Source organism: Lithobates pipiens, unplaced genomic scaffold (genome assembly GCF_037356315.1).
Source record: "Lithobates pipiens isolate NorthernLeopardFrog02 unplaced genomic scaffold, aLitPip1_a1.2 Scaffold_30, whole genome shotgun sequence".
Taxonomy (NCBI): domain Eukaryota; kingdom Metazoa; phylum Chordata; class Amphibia; order Anura; family Ranidae; genus Lithobates; species Lithobates pipiens.
In genome coordinates, this window is record NW_027507791.1 from 31,143,954 (window position 1) to 31,162,560 (window position 18,607).

Consider the following 18,607-nt stretch of genomic DNA (forward strand, 5'->3'; position numbering starts at 1 on the left):
GGGCACAGCGGGTGTACAGACCCGGGAACTCAGCACAGGGATGGTGGGAACCCCTCATAATGGGCACAGCAGGTGTACAGACCCGGGAACTCGGCACAGGGATGGTGGGAACCCCTCATAATGGGCACAGCGGGTGTACAGACCCGGGAACTCAGCACAGGGATGGTGGGGACCCCTCATAATGGGCACAACGGGTGTACAGACCCGGGAACTCAGCACAGGGATGGTGGGCACAGCGGGCATAGATTTAGATAACTCTCATTTTCTGCTCCTGGCAGTCTGGGTCCCGGGTTGATGGACCATTTTAGATACATTTTTTTGTCAGAAGAGCTGGCACTCTATGGAGCGGTTACAACGTTAAGTAAAAAATAGAAATTTCCCCCTGGGAGGGAGCAAAAGAGGAAGAGGTGGTGGTGGTGGGGGTGGGGGGGGGGGTGCTTCTGGTTCTGGAGAGGAGCTCAGTGGCTCCCGGGGGCCAGGTGTTGTGGTGACAAATCCTGACTCCTCAGCAGTAAATAGTGGCCCCGGATTGTGCAACCTCTGGGGACCTTCAGCTCAATCTGGCCTCGGTTCCTCAAATGTTTTCCTGTCAGGCTGATATTTATTCAAGGGGGGGGGGGGGGCAAGCCATGAGCCATTAGCAGACAGCAAGAGAAGAGAAGGTAGGAAAACAGGAGAGGAGAGATGTTTAGGAGAGGAGAACAGGAGGGAAAGGAGAAGAGGAGAAAAGAACAGGAGAGAAGGGGAAAGGAGGAGAGGAGAGAAGAACAGAAGGGAAGGGGAAATGAGAAGAGAGAACAGGAGGGAAGGAAAAAGGAGAAAAGGAGAGGAGAGAAAGACAGGAGGGAAGGGGAAAGGAGAAGAGGAGAGGAGAGAAGAACAGGAGGTAATGAGAAAGGAGAATTTGAGAGAAGAACAGGAGGGAATGGGAAAGGAGGAGAGGAGAGGAGAACAGGAGGGAAGGGGGAAGAAGAGGAGAGGAGAGAAGAACAGGAGGGAAGGGGGAATGAGAAGAGAGAAGAACAGGAGGGAAGGGGAAAGGAGAAGATGAGAGGAGAGAAGAACAGGAGGGAATGAGAAAGGAGAAAAGGAGAGAAGAACAGGAGAGAAGGGGAAAGGAGGAAAGGAGAGGAGAACAGGAGGGAAGGGGAAAGGAGGAGAGGAGAGAAGAACAGGAGGTAAGGGGAAAGGAGGAGAGGAGAGAAGAACAGGAGGGAAGGGGAAAGGCGAAGAGGAGAGGAGAAAAGAACAGGAGGGAAGGGGAAAGGAGAAGAGGAGAGGAGAGAAGAACAGGGGAAAGGAGTAGAGGAGAGGGGAGAAGAACAGGAGGGAAGGGGAAAGGAAGGAAGGGAAGAAGAAAAGTGAGAAGGGGAGAAGAGAGGGAAGAAGAATGGGAGAGAAGAGGGAGAAGGGGAAAAGAGAAGACAGAGGGGATGAAGAGAGTAGAGAAGAACAACAGAGAACAGGAGGGAAGGGAAAGAAGAAGAGGGGAGGAGAGAAGAACAGGCGAGAAGGGGAAAAGACAGAAGAGGGGAACAAGAGAGAAGGGAAGAAGATAAGAGAGGAGTGGACAACACAGGAGAGGAGACTAGAGGAAAGGAGAGAGGGAGCAGTAAGAGGAAGGGACAGGAGAGACAACAAGAGGTGAAAAAGTGAGTGGAGGGAAGGAGAGAGGAGAGGAGGGAAAGGAGAGGAGAAGAGGATGAAAGGGAAAGGCAAGAGGGAGGTATAGAAGAGAGGAGAGGAGGGGAGGAGAGGAAAATAAAATAGAGAAGGGTTGAAGAGAAGAGAAGACAAGAGATAAAGGGAGGAGAGGAGAGGAAAGGAGGGGAAAAGACGAGAGGAGAGGAGGGAGGGGAGAGAAAAAGAGAGAAGGGCTAAAGCCACAGGGGGAGAGGAGAGGAAACAAGAGGAGAGGAAGAGGAGTGAGCAGGAGAGGAGGGGAAAGGACAAGAGAGAAGAAGACAGGAGGGATAAAGAAAGGAGAGGAGAGGAAAAGACAAGAGAGAAGGGGAGAGGAGTGAACAGGAGAGGGGAGGAGGGGAAAGGACAAGAGAAAAAAGGAGAGTGAATGGGAGAGGATAGGAAAGAACAAGAGAAAAGGGGCTAGGAGAGGAGAGGAGAGGAAAGTACTAGAGTGAAGGGGAGAGGAGTGAACAGGAGAGGAGAGAAGGGGAAAAGACAAGAGAGAAGGGGAGAGGAGAGGAGTGAACACTAGAGAAGGGGAAAGGACAAGAGAGAAGAAGAGAGGAGGGATAAAGAAAGGAGAGGAGAGGAAAAGACGAGAGAAGGGGAGAGGAGAGGAGTGAACAGAAGAGGAGAGGAGGGGAAAGGACAAGGGAGGAGAGGAGAAGAGAGGAGGGATAAAGAAAATAGAGAAGAGAAGGGGAAAAGGGGAGAGGAGTGAACAGGAGAGGAGAGGAGAGGGGGGAAAGGACAAGAGTGGAGAGGAGTGAACAGGAGAGGAGAGGGGGGAAAGGATAAAAGAGAAGGGGAGAGGAGTGAACAGGAAAGGAGAGGGGGGGAAAGGACAAGAGTGGAGAGAAGAGGAGGGACAAAGAAAGGAGAGGAGAGGAAAAGACGAGAGAAGGGGAGAGGAGAGGAGTGAACAGGAGAGGAGAGGAGGGGAAAGGACAGGAGAGGAGAGGAGGGGAAAGGACAAGAGAGGAGAGGAGTGAACAGGAGAGGAAGACAAAAGAGAAGGGGAGAGGACAAAATAGAAGGGGAGAGGAGTGGAGAGGAGAGGAGAGGGGGGAAAGGACAAGAGTGGAGAGAAGAGAAGGGATTAAGAAAGGAGAGGAGAGGAAAAGACAAGAGAGAAGGGGAGAGAAGAGGAGTGAACAGGAGAGTAGAGGAGGGGAAAGGACAAGAGAAAGGACAAGAGAGGAGAGAAGGGAAGAAGAAGAGGAGGGACAAAGAAAGGAGAGGAGAGGAAAAGACGAGAGAAGGGGAGAGGAGAGGAGTGAACAGGAGAGGAGAGGAGGGGAAAGGACAGGAGAGGAGAGGAGGGGAAAGGACAAGAGAGGAGAGGAGTGAACAGGAGAGGAAGACAAAAGAGAAGGGGAGAGGACAAAATAGAAGGGGAGAGGAGTGGAGAGGAGAGGAGAGGGGGGAAAGGACAAGAGTGGAGAGAAGAGAAGGGATAAAGAAAGGAGAGGAGCGGAAAAGACAGAGAAGGGGGGAGGAAAGGAGTGAACAGGAGAGGAGAGGGGGGATAAAGAAAGGAGAGGAGAGGAAAAGACGAGAAAAGGGGAGAGGAGTGAACAGAAGAGGAGAGGAGGGGAAAGGACAAGGGAGGAGAGGAGAAGAGAAGAGGGATAAAGAAAACAGAGAAGAGGAGGAGAAAGGACAAGAGAGGAGAGGAGGGGGGGGGGACAAAAGCTAAGGAGAGAGGAGTGAACAGGAGAGGAGAGGAGGGGAAAGGACAAGAGTGGAGAGGAGTGAACAGGAGAGGAGAGGGGGGAAAGGACAAAAGAGAAGGGGAGAGGAGAGGAGTGAACAGGAGAGGAGGGGAAAGGACAAGAGAAGAGAGAAGTGAACGGGAGAGGAAAGGAGGGGACAAGAGAGGAGAAGAGAAAGAAAGGAGAGGAGCGGAAAAGACAGAGAAGGGGAGAGGAGAGGAGTGAACAGGAGAGGAGAGGAGGGATAAAGAAAGGAGAGGAGAGGAAAAGACAACAGAGAAGTGGAAAGGGAAGGAGAGGAGCAGAGAGGGAAGGAAGGGAAGAGAGGAAAACCGGAGAGAGCAGGCTAGAGGAGAGAAGAACAGGGGTGAGGAGAAGAGGAGAAGAAAAGAAGGGAAAAGACAAGAGAGGGGAGGAGAGAGGGGAGGAGAGAGAAGAGGAAGAGAGGAACAGACTGGTGAGACAGGTAGAGGAGTGGAGAAGAGAAGAAGGAGAGGAGAGTTGGGGGGGGGCGGAGTGAAGAGGAGGAAGAGGAGAGGAGAGAAGTGAGACTGAAAAGAGAGCAGACAGAGGCAGTGATCAGAGTCAGTAGTAGAGAGGAGGGGAAGAGAAATTCTGCTGACTGGGAACTTATAGAGTCCTCCATAGAGCGCAGCGCAGGAGAGCGCAGAGACTCCAGAGAGACTCCAGAGAGACTCCAGAGAGACTCCAGAGAGCGCAGGACATGGAAAGAGACAGCTGACAGCGGGAGAGCCTCACCCCACCGATAGAGGCCGGTCAGAGCCAACCACACCACAGAAGGTCCAAACCAGAGCCAGATCGGGAGAGGGCTCAGCCGTTCGCTGCCAAGATGGTGGATCGCATCAAACGCCGCTGGTTCTCCTGTTTCATGGTCATGTACTCCGGACTTCTCCCGACCTTCGTCAACACCCAATGCCCAAAGCCAGGTAGGTGACCTCTCCTCCCCCCTGTGATCCTCCGACTTCTACACCTGCCCCCCCCTCCCCTCCCCCCAGAGACAGAGGAGACTCGGGTCTTCCATTGTGCCTTAGTCGATGACATCTAATCTTTCACCCACCGCACACCAGCTGAAGTTTCAGATCAGGCTGACACGGCGCCTTCGCACACACAACGCACAGTAGCTCTAACAGTCTCATATTGCAGGCACTGAGGCAACTCGCCATCTTTACACACGGGACTCTCGTCATTGTAGGGCTCTGCGACAATGTTACGTGTGCGATTCCCGCACGCACTTCCATGTTGTATGTTCTGCGAATGTCACTTCGCCGGCTCTGTTGCTGATGTTATAAAGGCAATAAAGCTCTTTGTAAAAATAAAATCTTTGCATGTCGGCCGTTTAAAGGCTGCGCTATAAGTGAGTCCTTGCAAGTCCTTTTTTTTTTTTAATTGCAACTTTATTTATTTAATTTTTTTTTGCTGTTCCATATTTCGGTGTTTGCAGAACGTCGGCTGAGATAAGATCAGTTGGCTTCGTAGTTTTCGATCATTCTGAGCAGAACTCACTCAGGCGCATCGAGGCGGAAGAGGAAAGCGCAGTCACCGCGCCGAAGGTGTCCAGGGGAGGCGGCACAATGCAAAAGAGCAAAGAGAGAGTGCGCCGAGATTGGAGGGCGCCCCCCCCCCCGATAGGAGCGCTCCCCATCCCCATCCCCATCCCCCCCCACCCGCCGGGGCCACACATCATGCAATTTTTCCTTTAGATTTACCAAAACCGTATAATAAGAGGTCGTCCTCATCGATATATTTATGAAGCGCCGGCCGCCGCCGTGTCTCCGGGGGAAGCGAGTGGGACGTCGTGTCCTCACCGCGGTACAAAGGTCCCAACAACTTCGACAAACAATGTCACAACACTTCACTATAATATGCTGAACTACATACACACGGCTTCATACAGGGCTGAACTACATACACACAGCTTCATACAAGGCTGAGCTACATACACACGGCTTCATACAGGGCTGAGCTACATACACACAGCTTCATACAAGGCTGAGCTACATACACACAGCTTCATACAAGGCTGAGCTACATACACACAGCTTCATACAAGGCTGAGCTACATACACACGGCTTCATACAGGGCTGAGCTACATACACAGGGCTGAACTACATACACAGGCATTCATACAGGTCTGAACTATACACACAGGGCTTCATACAGGGCTGAACTACATACACACAGCTTCATACAAGGCTGAGCTACATACACACGGCTTCATACAGGGCTGAGCTACATACACAGGGCTGAACTACATACACAGGCATTCATACAGGTCTGAACTATACACACAGGGCTTCATAGAGAGCTGAACTACATACATGGCTTCATACAGGGCTGAACTACATACACACGGCTTCATACAGGGCTGAACTACATACACACGGCTTCATACAAGGCTGAAATATATACACACGGCTTCATACAAGGCTGAGCTACATACACAGGGCTTTATACAGGGCTGAACTACATACACAGGGCTTCATACAAGGCTGAGCTACATACACACGGCTTCATACAGGGCTGAACTACATACACACGGCTTCATACAGGGCTGAACTACATACACACGGCTTCATACAAGGCTGAGCTACATACACACGGCTTCATACAGGGCTGAACTACATACACACAGCTTCATACAACCTTGAACTACATACACACGGCTTCATACAAGGCTGAACTACATACACAGCTTCATACAACCTTGAACTACATACACACGGCTTCATACAGGGCTGAACTACATACACACAGCTTCATACAGGGCTGAACTACATACACACAGCTTCATACAAGGCTGAGCTACATACACACGGCTTCATACAGGGCTGAGCTACATACACAGGGCTGAACTACATACACAGGCATTCATACAGGTCTGAACTATACACACAGGGCTTCATAGAGAGCTGAACTACATACATGGCTTCATACAGGGCTGAACTACATACACACGGCTTCATACAGGGCTGAACTACATACACACGGCTTCATACAAGGCTGAACTACATACACACGGCTTCATACAAGGCTGAGCTACATACACAGGGCTTTATACAGGGCTGAACTACATACACAGGGCTTCATACAAGGCTGAGCTACATACACACGGCTTCATACAGGGCTGAACTACATACACACGGCTTCATACAGGGCTGAACTACATACACAGCTTCATACAGGGCTGAACTACATACACAGCTTCATACAGGGCTGAACTACATACACACGGCTTCATACAGGGCTGAACTACATACACAGCTTCATACAGGGCTGAACTACATACACAGCTTCATACAGGGCTGAACTACATACACACGGCTTCATACAGGGCTGAACTACATACACCGAGCTTTATCTAGGGCTGAACTACATACACACGGCTTCATACAGGGCTGAACTACATACACAGGGCCTCATACAGGTCTGAACTATACACACAGGGCATCATAGGGGGCTGAACTACATACATGGCTTCATACAGGGCTGAACTACATACATAGGGCTTCATACAGGGCTGAACTACATACACAGGGCTTCATACAGGGCTGAGCTACATACACGGCTTCATACAGGGCTGAACTACATACACACAGCTTCATACAGGGCTGAACTACATACACAGGGCTTCATACAGGGCTGAACTACATACGCAGGGCTTCAAACAGGGCTGACCTACATACACAGCTTCATAGAGGGCTGAACTACATACACACGGCTTCATACAGCGCTGAACTACATACACAGGGCTTTATACAGCGCTGAACTACATACACAGCTTCATACAGGGCTGAACTACATACACACGGCTTCATACAGGGCTGAACTACATACACAGCTTCATACAGGGCTGAACTACATACACACGGCTTTAAACAGGGCTGAACTACATACACAGCTTCATACAGGGCTGAACTACATACACACGGCTTCATACAGGGCTGAACTACATACACAGCTTCATACAGGGCTGAACTACATACACACGGCTTCATACAGGGCTGAACTACATACACAGCTTCATACAGGGCTGAACTACATACACCGAGCTTTATATAGGGCTGAACTACATACACACACGGCTTCATACAGGGCTGAACTACATACACAGGGCTTCATACAGGTCTGAACTATACACACAGGGCGTCATAGGGGGCTGAACTACATACATGGCTTCATACAGGGCTGAACTACATACACAGGGCTTCATACAGGGCTGAACTACATACACATGGCTTCGCACAGGGCTGAACTACATACACAAGGCTTCATACAGGGCTGAACTACATACACAGCTTCATACAGGGCTGAACTACATACACACAGCTTCATACAGGGCTGAACTACATACACACGGCTTCATACAAGGCTGAACTACATACACAGGGCTTTATACAGGGCTGAACTACATACACACGGCTTCATACAAGGCTGAGCTACATACACACGGCTTCATACAAGGCTGAACTACATACACACGGCTTCATACAAGGCTGAGCTACATACACAGGGCTTTATACAGGGCTGAACTACATACACACGGCTTCATACAAGGCTGAGCTACATACACACGGCTTCATACAAGGCTGAGCTACATACACACGGCTTCATACAGGGCTGAACTACATACACACGGCTTCATACAGGGCTGAACTACATACACATGGCTTCATACAAGGCTGAGCTACATACACACGGCTTCATACAACCTTGAACTACATACACACGGCTTCATACAAGGCTGAACTACATACACAGCTTCATACAACCTTGAACTACATATACACGGCTTCATACAGGGCTGAACTACATACACAGCTTCATACAGGGCTGAACTACATACACAGCTTCATACAGGGCTGAACTACATACACAGCTTCATACAGGGCTGAACTACATACACACGGCTTCATACAGGGCTGAACTACATACACCGAGCTTTATATAGGGCTGAACTACATACACACGGCTTCATACAGGGCTGAACTACATACACAGGGCCTCATACAGGTCTGAACTATACACACAGGGCGTCATAGGGGGCTGAACTACATACATGGCTTCATACAGGGCTGAACTACATACATAGGGCTTCATACAGGGCTGAACTACATACACAGGGCTTCATACAGGGCTGAACTACATACACAGCTTCATACAGGGCTGAACTACATACACACGGCTTCATACAGGGCTGAACTACATACACACAGCTTCATACAGGGCTGAACTACATACACAGGGCTTCATACAGGGCTGAACTACATACGCAGGGCTTCAAACAGGGCTGACCTACATACACAGCTTCATAGAGGGCTGAACTACATACACACGGCTTCATACAGCGCTGAACTACATACACAGGGCTTTATACAGCGCTGAACTACATACACAGCTTCATACAGGGCTGAACTACATACACACGGCTTCATACAGTGCTGAACTACATACGCAGGGCTTTAAACAGGGCTGAACTACATACACAGCTTCATACAGGGCTGAACTACATACACACGGCTTCATACAGGGCTGAACTACATACACCGAGCTTTATATAGGGCTGAACTACATACACACACGGCTTCATACAGGGCTGAACTACATACACAGCTTCATACAGGGCTGAACTACATACATAGGGCTTCATACAGGGCTGAACTACATACACAGGGCTTCATACAGGGCTGAACTACATACACAGCTTCATACAGGGCTGAACTACATACACACGGCTTCATACAGGGCTGAACTACATACACACAGCTTCATACAGGGCTGAACTACATACACAGGGCTTCATACAGGGCTGAACTACATACGCAGGGCTTCAAACAGGGCTGACCTACATACACAGCTTCATAGAGGGCTGAACTACATACACACGGCTTCATACAGCGCTGAACTACATACACAGGGCTTTATACAGCGCTGAACTACATACACAGCTTCATACAGGGCTGAACTACATACACACGGCTTCATACAGTGCTGAACTACATACGCAGGGCTTTAAACAGGGCTGAACTACATACACAGCTTCATACAGCGCTGAACTACATACACACGGCTTCATACAGGGCTGAACTACATACATAGCTTCATACAGGGCTGAACTACATACACACGGCTTCATACAGGGCTGAACTACATACACAGCTTCATACAGGGCTGAACTACATACACCGAGCTTTATATAGGGCTGAACTACATACACACACGGCTTCATACAGGGCTGAACTACATACACAGGGCTTCATACAGGTCTGAACTATACACACAGGGCGTCATAGGGGGCTGAACTACATACATGGCTTCATACAGGGCTGAACTACATACACAGGGCTTCATACAGGGCTGAACTACATACACATGGCTTCGCACAGGGCTGAACTACATACACAAGGCTTCATACAGGGCTGAACTACATACACAGGGCCTCATACAGGTCTGAACTATACACACAGGGCGTCATAGGGGGCTGAACTACATACATGGCTTCATACAGGGCTGAACTACATACATAGGGCTTCATACAGGGCTGAACTACATACACAGGGCTTCATACAGGGCAGAACTACATACACACGGCTTCATACAGGGCTGAACTACATACACAGGGCTGAACTACATACACAGGGCTTCACACAGGGCTGAACTACATACACATGGCTTCATACAGGGCTGAACTACATATACACAGCTTCATACAGGGCTGAACTACATACACAGGGCCCTACTGAATAATTCTTCTCTGAAATAAATAATCATACAAGCAGATGGCGGGGACTGAACTACATACGCAATCACTACGTTCTAGTATTTCGCCAGATGTTCCCGTTGCCTCGATACAGAGCCTTGAAAAAGTATTCATACCCCCTGACATTCCCCACACTTTGTCATGTTACACCCAAAAAACGTAAATGGTATTTTATTGGGATTTTATGTGATGGACCAACACAAAGTGTCACATAATTGTGAAGTGGAAGGAAAATGATAAATGATACAAATAAATATGTGAGAAGTGTGGGGGGGAGGGGCATTTGTATGGCGCCCCCTTTACTCTGATACCCCTAACTAAAATCTAGAGGAACCAATTGCCTTCAGAAGTCACCCTATTAGTAAATAGAGTTCACCTGTGTGTGATTTCATCTCAGTATAAATACAGCTGTTCTGTGATGCCCTCAGAGGTTTGTTAGAGAACCTTAGTGAACAAACAGCATCATGAAGGCCAAGGAACACACCAGGCAGGTCAGGGATAAAGTAGTTTGTAATGTAGTTTGTGAGAAGCCATGTGGGGGAGGGGGCAGCAAACATGTGGAAGAAGGTGATCTGGTCAGAGGAGACCAAAATTCTACTTTATGGCCTAAAAGTAAAACGCTATGTGTGGGGAAAACTAACACCGCCCATCCCCCGAACACACCATCCCCACCGTGAGACATGGCGGTGGCAGCATCATGTGGAGGGGATGAAGGGACGATGGGAGAGGAGAAGAAGAAGGAGATGGGAGAGGAGGAGAAGAGGAGAAGAGAAGATGGGAGAGGAGTAGGAGAAGAAAAGATAACAAAGAAGAAGAAGAGAAGATAGGAGAGGAGAAGAAGAAAAGAAAGGAGAAGAGAAGATAGGAGAGAAGAAGAGAAGATGGGAGAGGAGAAGGAGAGAAGATAAGAAGGAAGAAGAGAAGATAGGAGAGGAGAAGAGAAGAGAGCAGATGAGAAGAAGAGAAGATGGGAGAGGAGTAGGAGAGAAAATAAGAAAGAAGAAGAGAGGATAGGAGAGGAGAAGTAGAGAATATGGGAGAGGAGGAGAAGAGAAGATAAGAAAAAAGAAGAGAAGATAGGAGAGGAGAAGAAGAGAAGACAGGAGAGGAGAAGAAGAGAAGATGGGAGAGGAGGAGAAGAGAAGATAGTAGAGAAGAAGAGAAGACAGGAGAAGGAGAAGAAGAGGCGATGGGAGAGGAGGAGAGTAGATAACAAAGAAGAAGAGGAGAATATAGGAAAGAAGAAGAAGAGAAGATAGGAGAGAAGAGGAGAAGATAGGAGAAGCAGAGAAGATGGGAGAGGAGTAGGAGAAGAAAAGATAGGAGAGGAGGAGAAGAGAAGATAGGAGAGAAGAGGAGAAGATAGAATGAGAAGAAGAGAAGATGGGAGAGGAGAAGAGAAGATGGGAGAGAAGATAGGAGAGGAGAAGAGAAGATAGGAGAAGGAGAAGAAGAGAAGATGGGAGAGGAGAAGGAGAGAAGATAAGAAAGAAGAAGAGAAGATAGGAGAGGAGAAGAAGAGAAGATGGTAGAGGAGGAGAAGAGAAGATGGGAGAGGAGAGGAGAAGAAGAGAAGATGGGAGAGGAGAAGAAGAAGAAAAGTTAGGAGAGGAGGAGAAGAGAAGATGGGAGAGGAGAAGAAGAGAAGATGGGAGAGGAGAAGAAGATAAGATAGGAGGGGAGGAGAAAAGAAGATGGGAGAGTAGAAGAAGAGAAGATAGGAGAGGAGAAGAAGAGAAGATAGGAGAGGAGAAGAGAAGATGGTAGAGGAGAGGAGAAGGAGAATAAGAGAAGATGGCAGAGGAGAGGAAAAGAAAATGGGAGAAGAGGATAAGATGGAAGAAGAGAAGATGAAAGAGGGGAGGGGAGAGCCGAGGAAAGGAGAGGAGAGGAAAGAAAAGAAAAAGATGGGAGAGGATGAAGAGGAGAGAGGATGGGGGAATAAAATATGGGAAAGGAGAGAGGATGGGAGAGAAGATGGGAAAAGAGAGCAGAAGAGGAAATAGTGAAGAAGAATAAAAAGGGGGGGGGGATGGAAAGTAGTGGATGATAAGGGAGAGGAGAGGGAAGGGAAAAATACTCTATATTGTATTAAACAGTCCTGGTACCAGGGCCGGTGCCAGACTATTTTGCACCCGGGGCATGACCAGCTACTTGCTCCCCCTCCCCCACCCCTCCAAAAAAAACACATCAAAATTCTTTAAGTAAAACAACATGGTTGCTAAGGAGCAGGCGGCTACCACGTCCTTAACAACCAATGAGTCATCAGCTGTCAGCGGGGTTTCCCGTTGACAGCGGAATATATAGAAAAGAATTGCGGGCATTAAAAAAATCACCAAAAAAAATTGACCCATCAGGCCTGGTTTGGATTTTGAGGGGAACCCCGTGCCAAAAAGTAACAACAGTGTGGAAAGGGGGTGGGGCTGCGGGGGCACCCCCCCTTAATGATATCAGGCCTGGTATGGATTGGAGGGGGGCCCACGCCGTGCTTTTTTCTGTGATTTTTTTTTGATGCCAGCAATTCTTTTCTTTACATTCGTCTGGCGGCGGTGGACCCCGTTGACAGTTGATTACTCATCGGTTGCCAAGGACGTGGCGGCCGCCCGCTCCTTAACAACCATGCCAGTTACTCAGATGCAGTAAGATCCCGCTTTGTGAATGGAGCCCTGTGTGGGGAAGCCGGCGGAGGGTACAGGAACCAGAGGCAGGCGGCTGAGCCCCAGGCGGCAGTGTGTCCCTAGGCAGCTGCCTGGTTCTCCTGGTGGTAGTGTGTGGCCCGGCCTGAAAATATGGAACAGCAAACAAGTAAACCTTCCAGGGGAGGTCCTGATCTTCCAGTTCCCTCTCTGCCCTGTACAGACCCATTTCCCTCTATCCTGTTTATTATCATTATTCGATGTCTGATTGTCTGAGTCAGCACAGGTTCCGAGTTCCCCTGGCATAGCGGGGGTTGGGTGAGTCATTCTTACATAATGTACTATTGTGTGTTCTATACATTGTATGTTCTGAAGGTTGTACATGCAGAAGAGGAAGAAACCACCACAACACAGGAGCCAATTTGCCTACTAAAAGTGCCAGCAGATGATAATCACAGACTCCTCCCTCCAATTTTGGATTTTTTTTTTAAATTAATAACATGGGAATTGCAGCAGGAGGAGTGAGACCCCCCAAACCGGGGGAGACCTTTCATAAATCCATGCGGGATCCATCAAAGGTTCCCGACTCTATTCCCATCCACCCCGGGGAAATTTGGATGTTTGCAGTGGGCAGAGCAGGGGGTACAGACCTGGGAACTCAGCGCAGGGATGGTGGGAACCCCTCATAATGGGCACAGTGGGTGTACAGACCCGGGCACTCAGCACAGGGATGGTGGGAACCCCTCATAATGGGCACAGCGGGTGTACAGACCCCGAGAACTCAGCACAGGGATGGTGGGAACCCCTCATAATGGGCACAGCGGGTGTACAGACCCAGGAACTCAGCACAGGGGTGGAGGGAACCCCTCATAATGGGCACAGCGGGTGTACAGACCCAGGAACTCAGCACAGGGGTGGAGGGAACCCCTCATAATGGGCACAGCGGGTGTACAGACCCAGGAACTCAGCACAGGGGTGGAGGGAACTCCTCATAATGGGCACAGCGGGTGTACAGACCCAGGAACTCAGCACAGGGGTGGTGGGAACCCCTCATAATGGGCACAGCGGGTGTACAGACCTGGGAACTCAGCACAGGGATGGTGGGAACCCCTCATAATGGGCACAGCGGGTGTACAGACCCGGGAACTTGGCACAGGGATGGTGGGAACCCCTCATAATGGGCACAGCGGGTGTACAGACCCGGGAACTCAGCGCAGGGATGGTGGGGACCCCTCATAATGGGCACAGTGGGTGTACAGGCCGGGGAACTTGGCACAGGGATGGTGGGAACCCCTCATAATGGGCACAGTGGGTGTACAGGCCGGGGAACTTGGCACAGGGATGGTGGGAACCCCAGTAGAGTTCCCTTTTACTCTACATATAATCCAGTTTCAGGTGGAGGGAGACGTTTCGTGGGGTTCAGGCCGGGGTTTCGGCTCTCTTTCTCCTGTGGTTGGTTAGCGCCCTTCTGCAGATGTTACGGTTTCCAGTATGTAAATTGGGGTGATTTGCATAGGCAGCGGCTGAGCCGGGGGGGGGGTGGGGGGGTGACATCCTGAGACTCTGCACTTTGTTCTCCGCGTCTGGGCGGATGCAGGGCGCTCGTCTTCCTTTTCCTTCCCTGAACTTGCTTTGTTGGGGTTTCCAGGGGGGGGGGGGCAATTTGGCTGTGCGGTTCAACCATCGCCACAGGCTGGTCACCGCCATAAATTCGCAGTGTGCCCCACTGCAACATGGAGAGCCCCTCCTTCATGCCATCATTTAACCATTACATAGGGTACCACTGAGAGGCCACTTTAGCATGCCTTAAAGTGACACTAAAGATATCCTCAATCTGCAAAATGACATTATAGACATCCACTGCTTATGGCCCTTTAATCGATTCTTCATAATAATTGTCTCTTACGATGTTGTCTGCCTCCTTGTGACGTCCTCCATTAGATCCTGGACCTCTCCTTTTCCTCTCACTTCCTCTTGTAAGGAAAAGCAGTACACCTTCGTTGGGGTCATGTACACTGCTCTATACACACTATGCATCCCTGGTCCATAATCTATAGTCCATAATCCATAATCCATACTCTCTGGTCTGTAGTCCATAATCCTTAATCCAAAATCCAGTCCAAAGCCCATAGTCCATAAACCCTAGTTCGTTGTCTATAATCTATAATATGTAGTCCATAATCCCTAGTCTGTATAATCTATGGTCTGTATTCCATAGTCAATAATTGATAGTCCGTAGTCCAAAATCCATAGTCCACTGCCCATAATCCATAGTCCCTGGCCTGTGCACCGTAGTTTATAATCCATAATCCGTAGTCTATAATCCATAGTCCATTATCCATAGTCCACAGTCTATAATCCATAGTCCATAATCTATAGTCTATAGCAGGGATATGCAATTAGCGGACCTCCAGCTGTTGCAGAACTACAAGTCCCATGAGGCATAGCAAGACTCTGACAGCCACAAGCATGACACCCAGAGGCAGAGGCATGATGGGACTTGTAGTTTTGCAACAGCTGGAGGTCCACTAATTGCATATCCCTGGTTCAGTCTATAATCCATAGTCCATAGTCTAAAAGACATAGTCCATAGTCTAAAATCCATAGTCTATAATCCATAGTCCATAGTCTATAATCCATAATCCATAGTCTATAGTCCATAGTCTATAATCCATAGTCCATAGTCTATAATCCATATTCTATAGTCTATAATCCTTAGTCTGTAGTCTATAATCCCTAGTCTGTAGTCTATAATCGATAGTCCATAGTCTATAATCCATATTCTATAATCCATATTCTATAGTCCATAGTCTATAATCCATAGTCTATAATCCATATTCAATAGTCCATAGTATATAATCCATAGTCCATAGTCTATAATCCATATTCTATAGTCTATAATCCCTAGTCTGTAGTCTATAATCCCTAGTCTGTATAATCTATGGTCTGTATTCCATAGTCAATAATTGATAGTCCGTAGTCCAAAATCCATAGTCCACTGCCCATAATCCATAGTCCCTGGCCTGTGCACCGTAGTTTATAATCCATAATCCGTAGTCTATAATCCATAGTCCATTATCCATAGTCCACAGTCTATAATCCATAGTCCATAATCTATAGTCTATAGCAGGGATATGCAATTAGCGGACCTCCAACTGTTGCAGAACTACAAGTCCCATGAGGCATAGCAAGACTCTGACAGCCACAAGCATGACACCCAGAGGCAGAGGCATGATGGGACTTGTAGTTTTGCAACAGCTGGAGGTCCACTAATTGCATATCCCTGGTTCAGTCTATAATCCATAGTCCATAGTCTAAAAGACATAGTCCATAGTCTAAAATCCATAGTCTATAATCCATAGTCCATAGTCTATAATCCATAATCCATAGTCTATAGTCCATAGTCTATAATCCATAGTCCATAGTCTATAATCCATATTCTATAGTCTATAATCCTTAGTCTGTAGTCTATAATCCCTAGTCTGTAGTCTATAATCGATAGTCCATAGTCTATAATCCATATTCTATAATCCATATTCTATAGTCCATAGTCTATAATCCATAGTCTATAATCCATATTCAATAGTCCATAGTATATAATCCATAGTCCATAGTCTATAATCCATATTCTATAGTCTATAATCCCTAGTCTGTAGTCTATAATCCCTAGTCTGTAGTCTATAATCGATAGTCCATAGTCTATAATCCATATTCTATAATCCATATTCTATAGTCCATAGTCTATAATCCATAGTCTATAATCCATATTCAATAGTCCATAGTATATAATCCATAGTCCATAATCTAACATCCATAGTCCATAGTCTATAGTCTATAATCCCTAGACCGTAGTCTATTATCCATAGTCTATAGTCTATAATCTATATTCTATAGTCCATCGTCTATAATCCATAGTCTATAGCCTATAATCCCTAGTCTGTAGTCTATAATTGATAGTCTATAGTCCATAATCCATAGTCTATAATCCATATTCTATAGTCCATAGTCTATAATCCATAGTATATAATGCATAGTCTATAATCCATATTCTATAGTCCATAGTCTATAATCCATAGTCTACAATCCATATTCTATAGTCCATAGTCTATAATCCTTAGTCTATAATCCCTAGTCTATAATCAATAGTCCATAGTATATAATCCATAGTCCATAGTCTAAAATCCATAGTCCATAGTCTATAGTCCATAGTCTATGATCCATAGTCCATAGTCTATAGTCTATAATCCCTAGACCGTAGTCTATAATCCATAGTCTATAGTCTATAAACCATATTCTATAGTCCATAGTCTATAATCCATAGTCTATAGTCTATAATCCATAGTCCATACTCTAAAATCCATAGTCCACAGTCAATGATCCATAGTCCATAGTCTATAGTCTATAATCCCTAGACCAGGGATACGCAATTAGCGGACCTCCAGCTGTTGCAAAACTACAAGTCCCATCATGCCTCTGCCTCTGGGTGTCATGCTTGTGGCTGTCAGAGTCTTGCTATGCCTCATGGGATTTGCAGTTCTGCAACATCTGGAGGTCCACTAATTGCATATCCCTGCCCTAGACCATAGTCTATAGTCTATAATCCATAGTTTATAGTCTATAATCCATAGACTATAGTCCATAGGTTATAATCCAATTTTGTTTTATCCATAGTCCATAGTCTATAGTCCATAGTCCATAATCTATAGTCCATAATCCATAGTCTATAGTCTATAATCTATAGTCTATAATCTATAGTCTATAATTCGTAGTCTATAATCCATAGTCCATAGTCTAAAATACATAGTCCATAGTCTATAATCCATAGTCCATAGTCTATGATCCATAGTCCATAGTCTATGATCCATAGTCCATACTCTAAAACACTTAGTCCATAGTCTAAAATCCATAGCATATAGTCTATGATCCATAGTCCATAGTCTATAGTCTATAATCCCTAGACCATAGTCTATAATCCATAGTCTGTAGTCTATAATCCATAGACTATAGTCCATAGTCCATAGGTTATAATCCAATTTTGTTTTATCCATAGTCCATAATCTATAGTCCATAATCCCTAATCCATAGTCCATAGTCTATAATCTATAGTCTATAATTCGTAGTCTATAATCCATAGTCCATAGTCTAAAATCCATGGTCCATAGTCTATAATCTATAGTCTATAATTCGTAGTCTATAATCCATAGTCCATAGTCTAAAATCCATGGTCCATAGTCTATAATCTATAGTCTATAATCCCTAGTCCATAGTCTATAATCCATAGTCTATAGTCTAAAACCCATAGTCTATAGTCTATAATCCATAGTCCATAATTTATAGTCTATAGTCCATAATCCATAGTCTATAGTCTTCAATTAATGGGGGGGCCTGAAGTTGCTCTTTGCATTTCTGCCATTTAGCTTTATCCTCGCCCTTTTCTCTGCCCCAGAGCTCTCGGAGAATGCCAAGGTGGTCTCACTCCACTCGGACGTGAACCTGACCTGTCCCGGCTGCCACGGTCAGACTTGGTGGAGTCGCCACAACCGGACGAGGAAGCTGCAGGACGGCTCCCACCTGTCCCTGACGTCTATCGGCTACGAGGATGAGGATACCTACACCTGTCACCGGGGCGGCACCCCCGCCTGTACCGTGCAGCTGCTGGTGAAAGGTGAGCGGCAACGGCTTTCCATTGTCCGGGGTAAACCAACACACCCACACAGGGGTCTCAAATTGGGGGTTGGGGTTCTTTTATTTTCATATATTTTTTTTTTTTGAGGCCAAACTCTATTCTATT

The 18,607-nt window shown here is 47.1% G+C and overlaps 1 protein-coding gene across 4 annotated transcripts in view; it reads left to right on the forward strand.

The window, feature by feature from the left end:
- Positions 1-3,934: 3,934 nt before the first annotated feature.
- Positions 3,935-18,607, forward strand: part of IL6R (interleukin 6 receptor) — a 34,033-nt gene continuing 19,360 nt past the window's right edge. For all 4 annotated transcript variants that reach the window (XR_013264805.1, XR_013264806.1, XR_013264807.1 and 1 more), the window contains exons 1-2: positions 3,935-4,348; positions 18,263-18,481. Coding sequence is in view for 1 of the 4 variants with exons in the window: in XM_077463937.1 (XP_077320063.1) it covers positions 4,252-4,348; positions 18,263-18,481 (316 nt within the window). In the remaining 3 variants the exon portion in view is untranslated. The remainder of the gene's footprint in view (positions 4,349-18,262; positions 18,482-18,607) is intronic.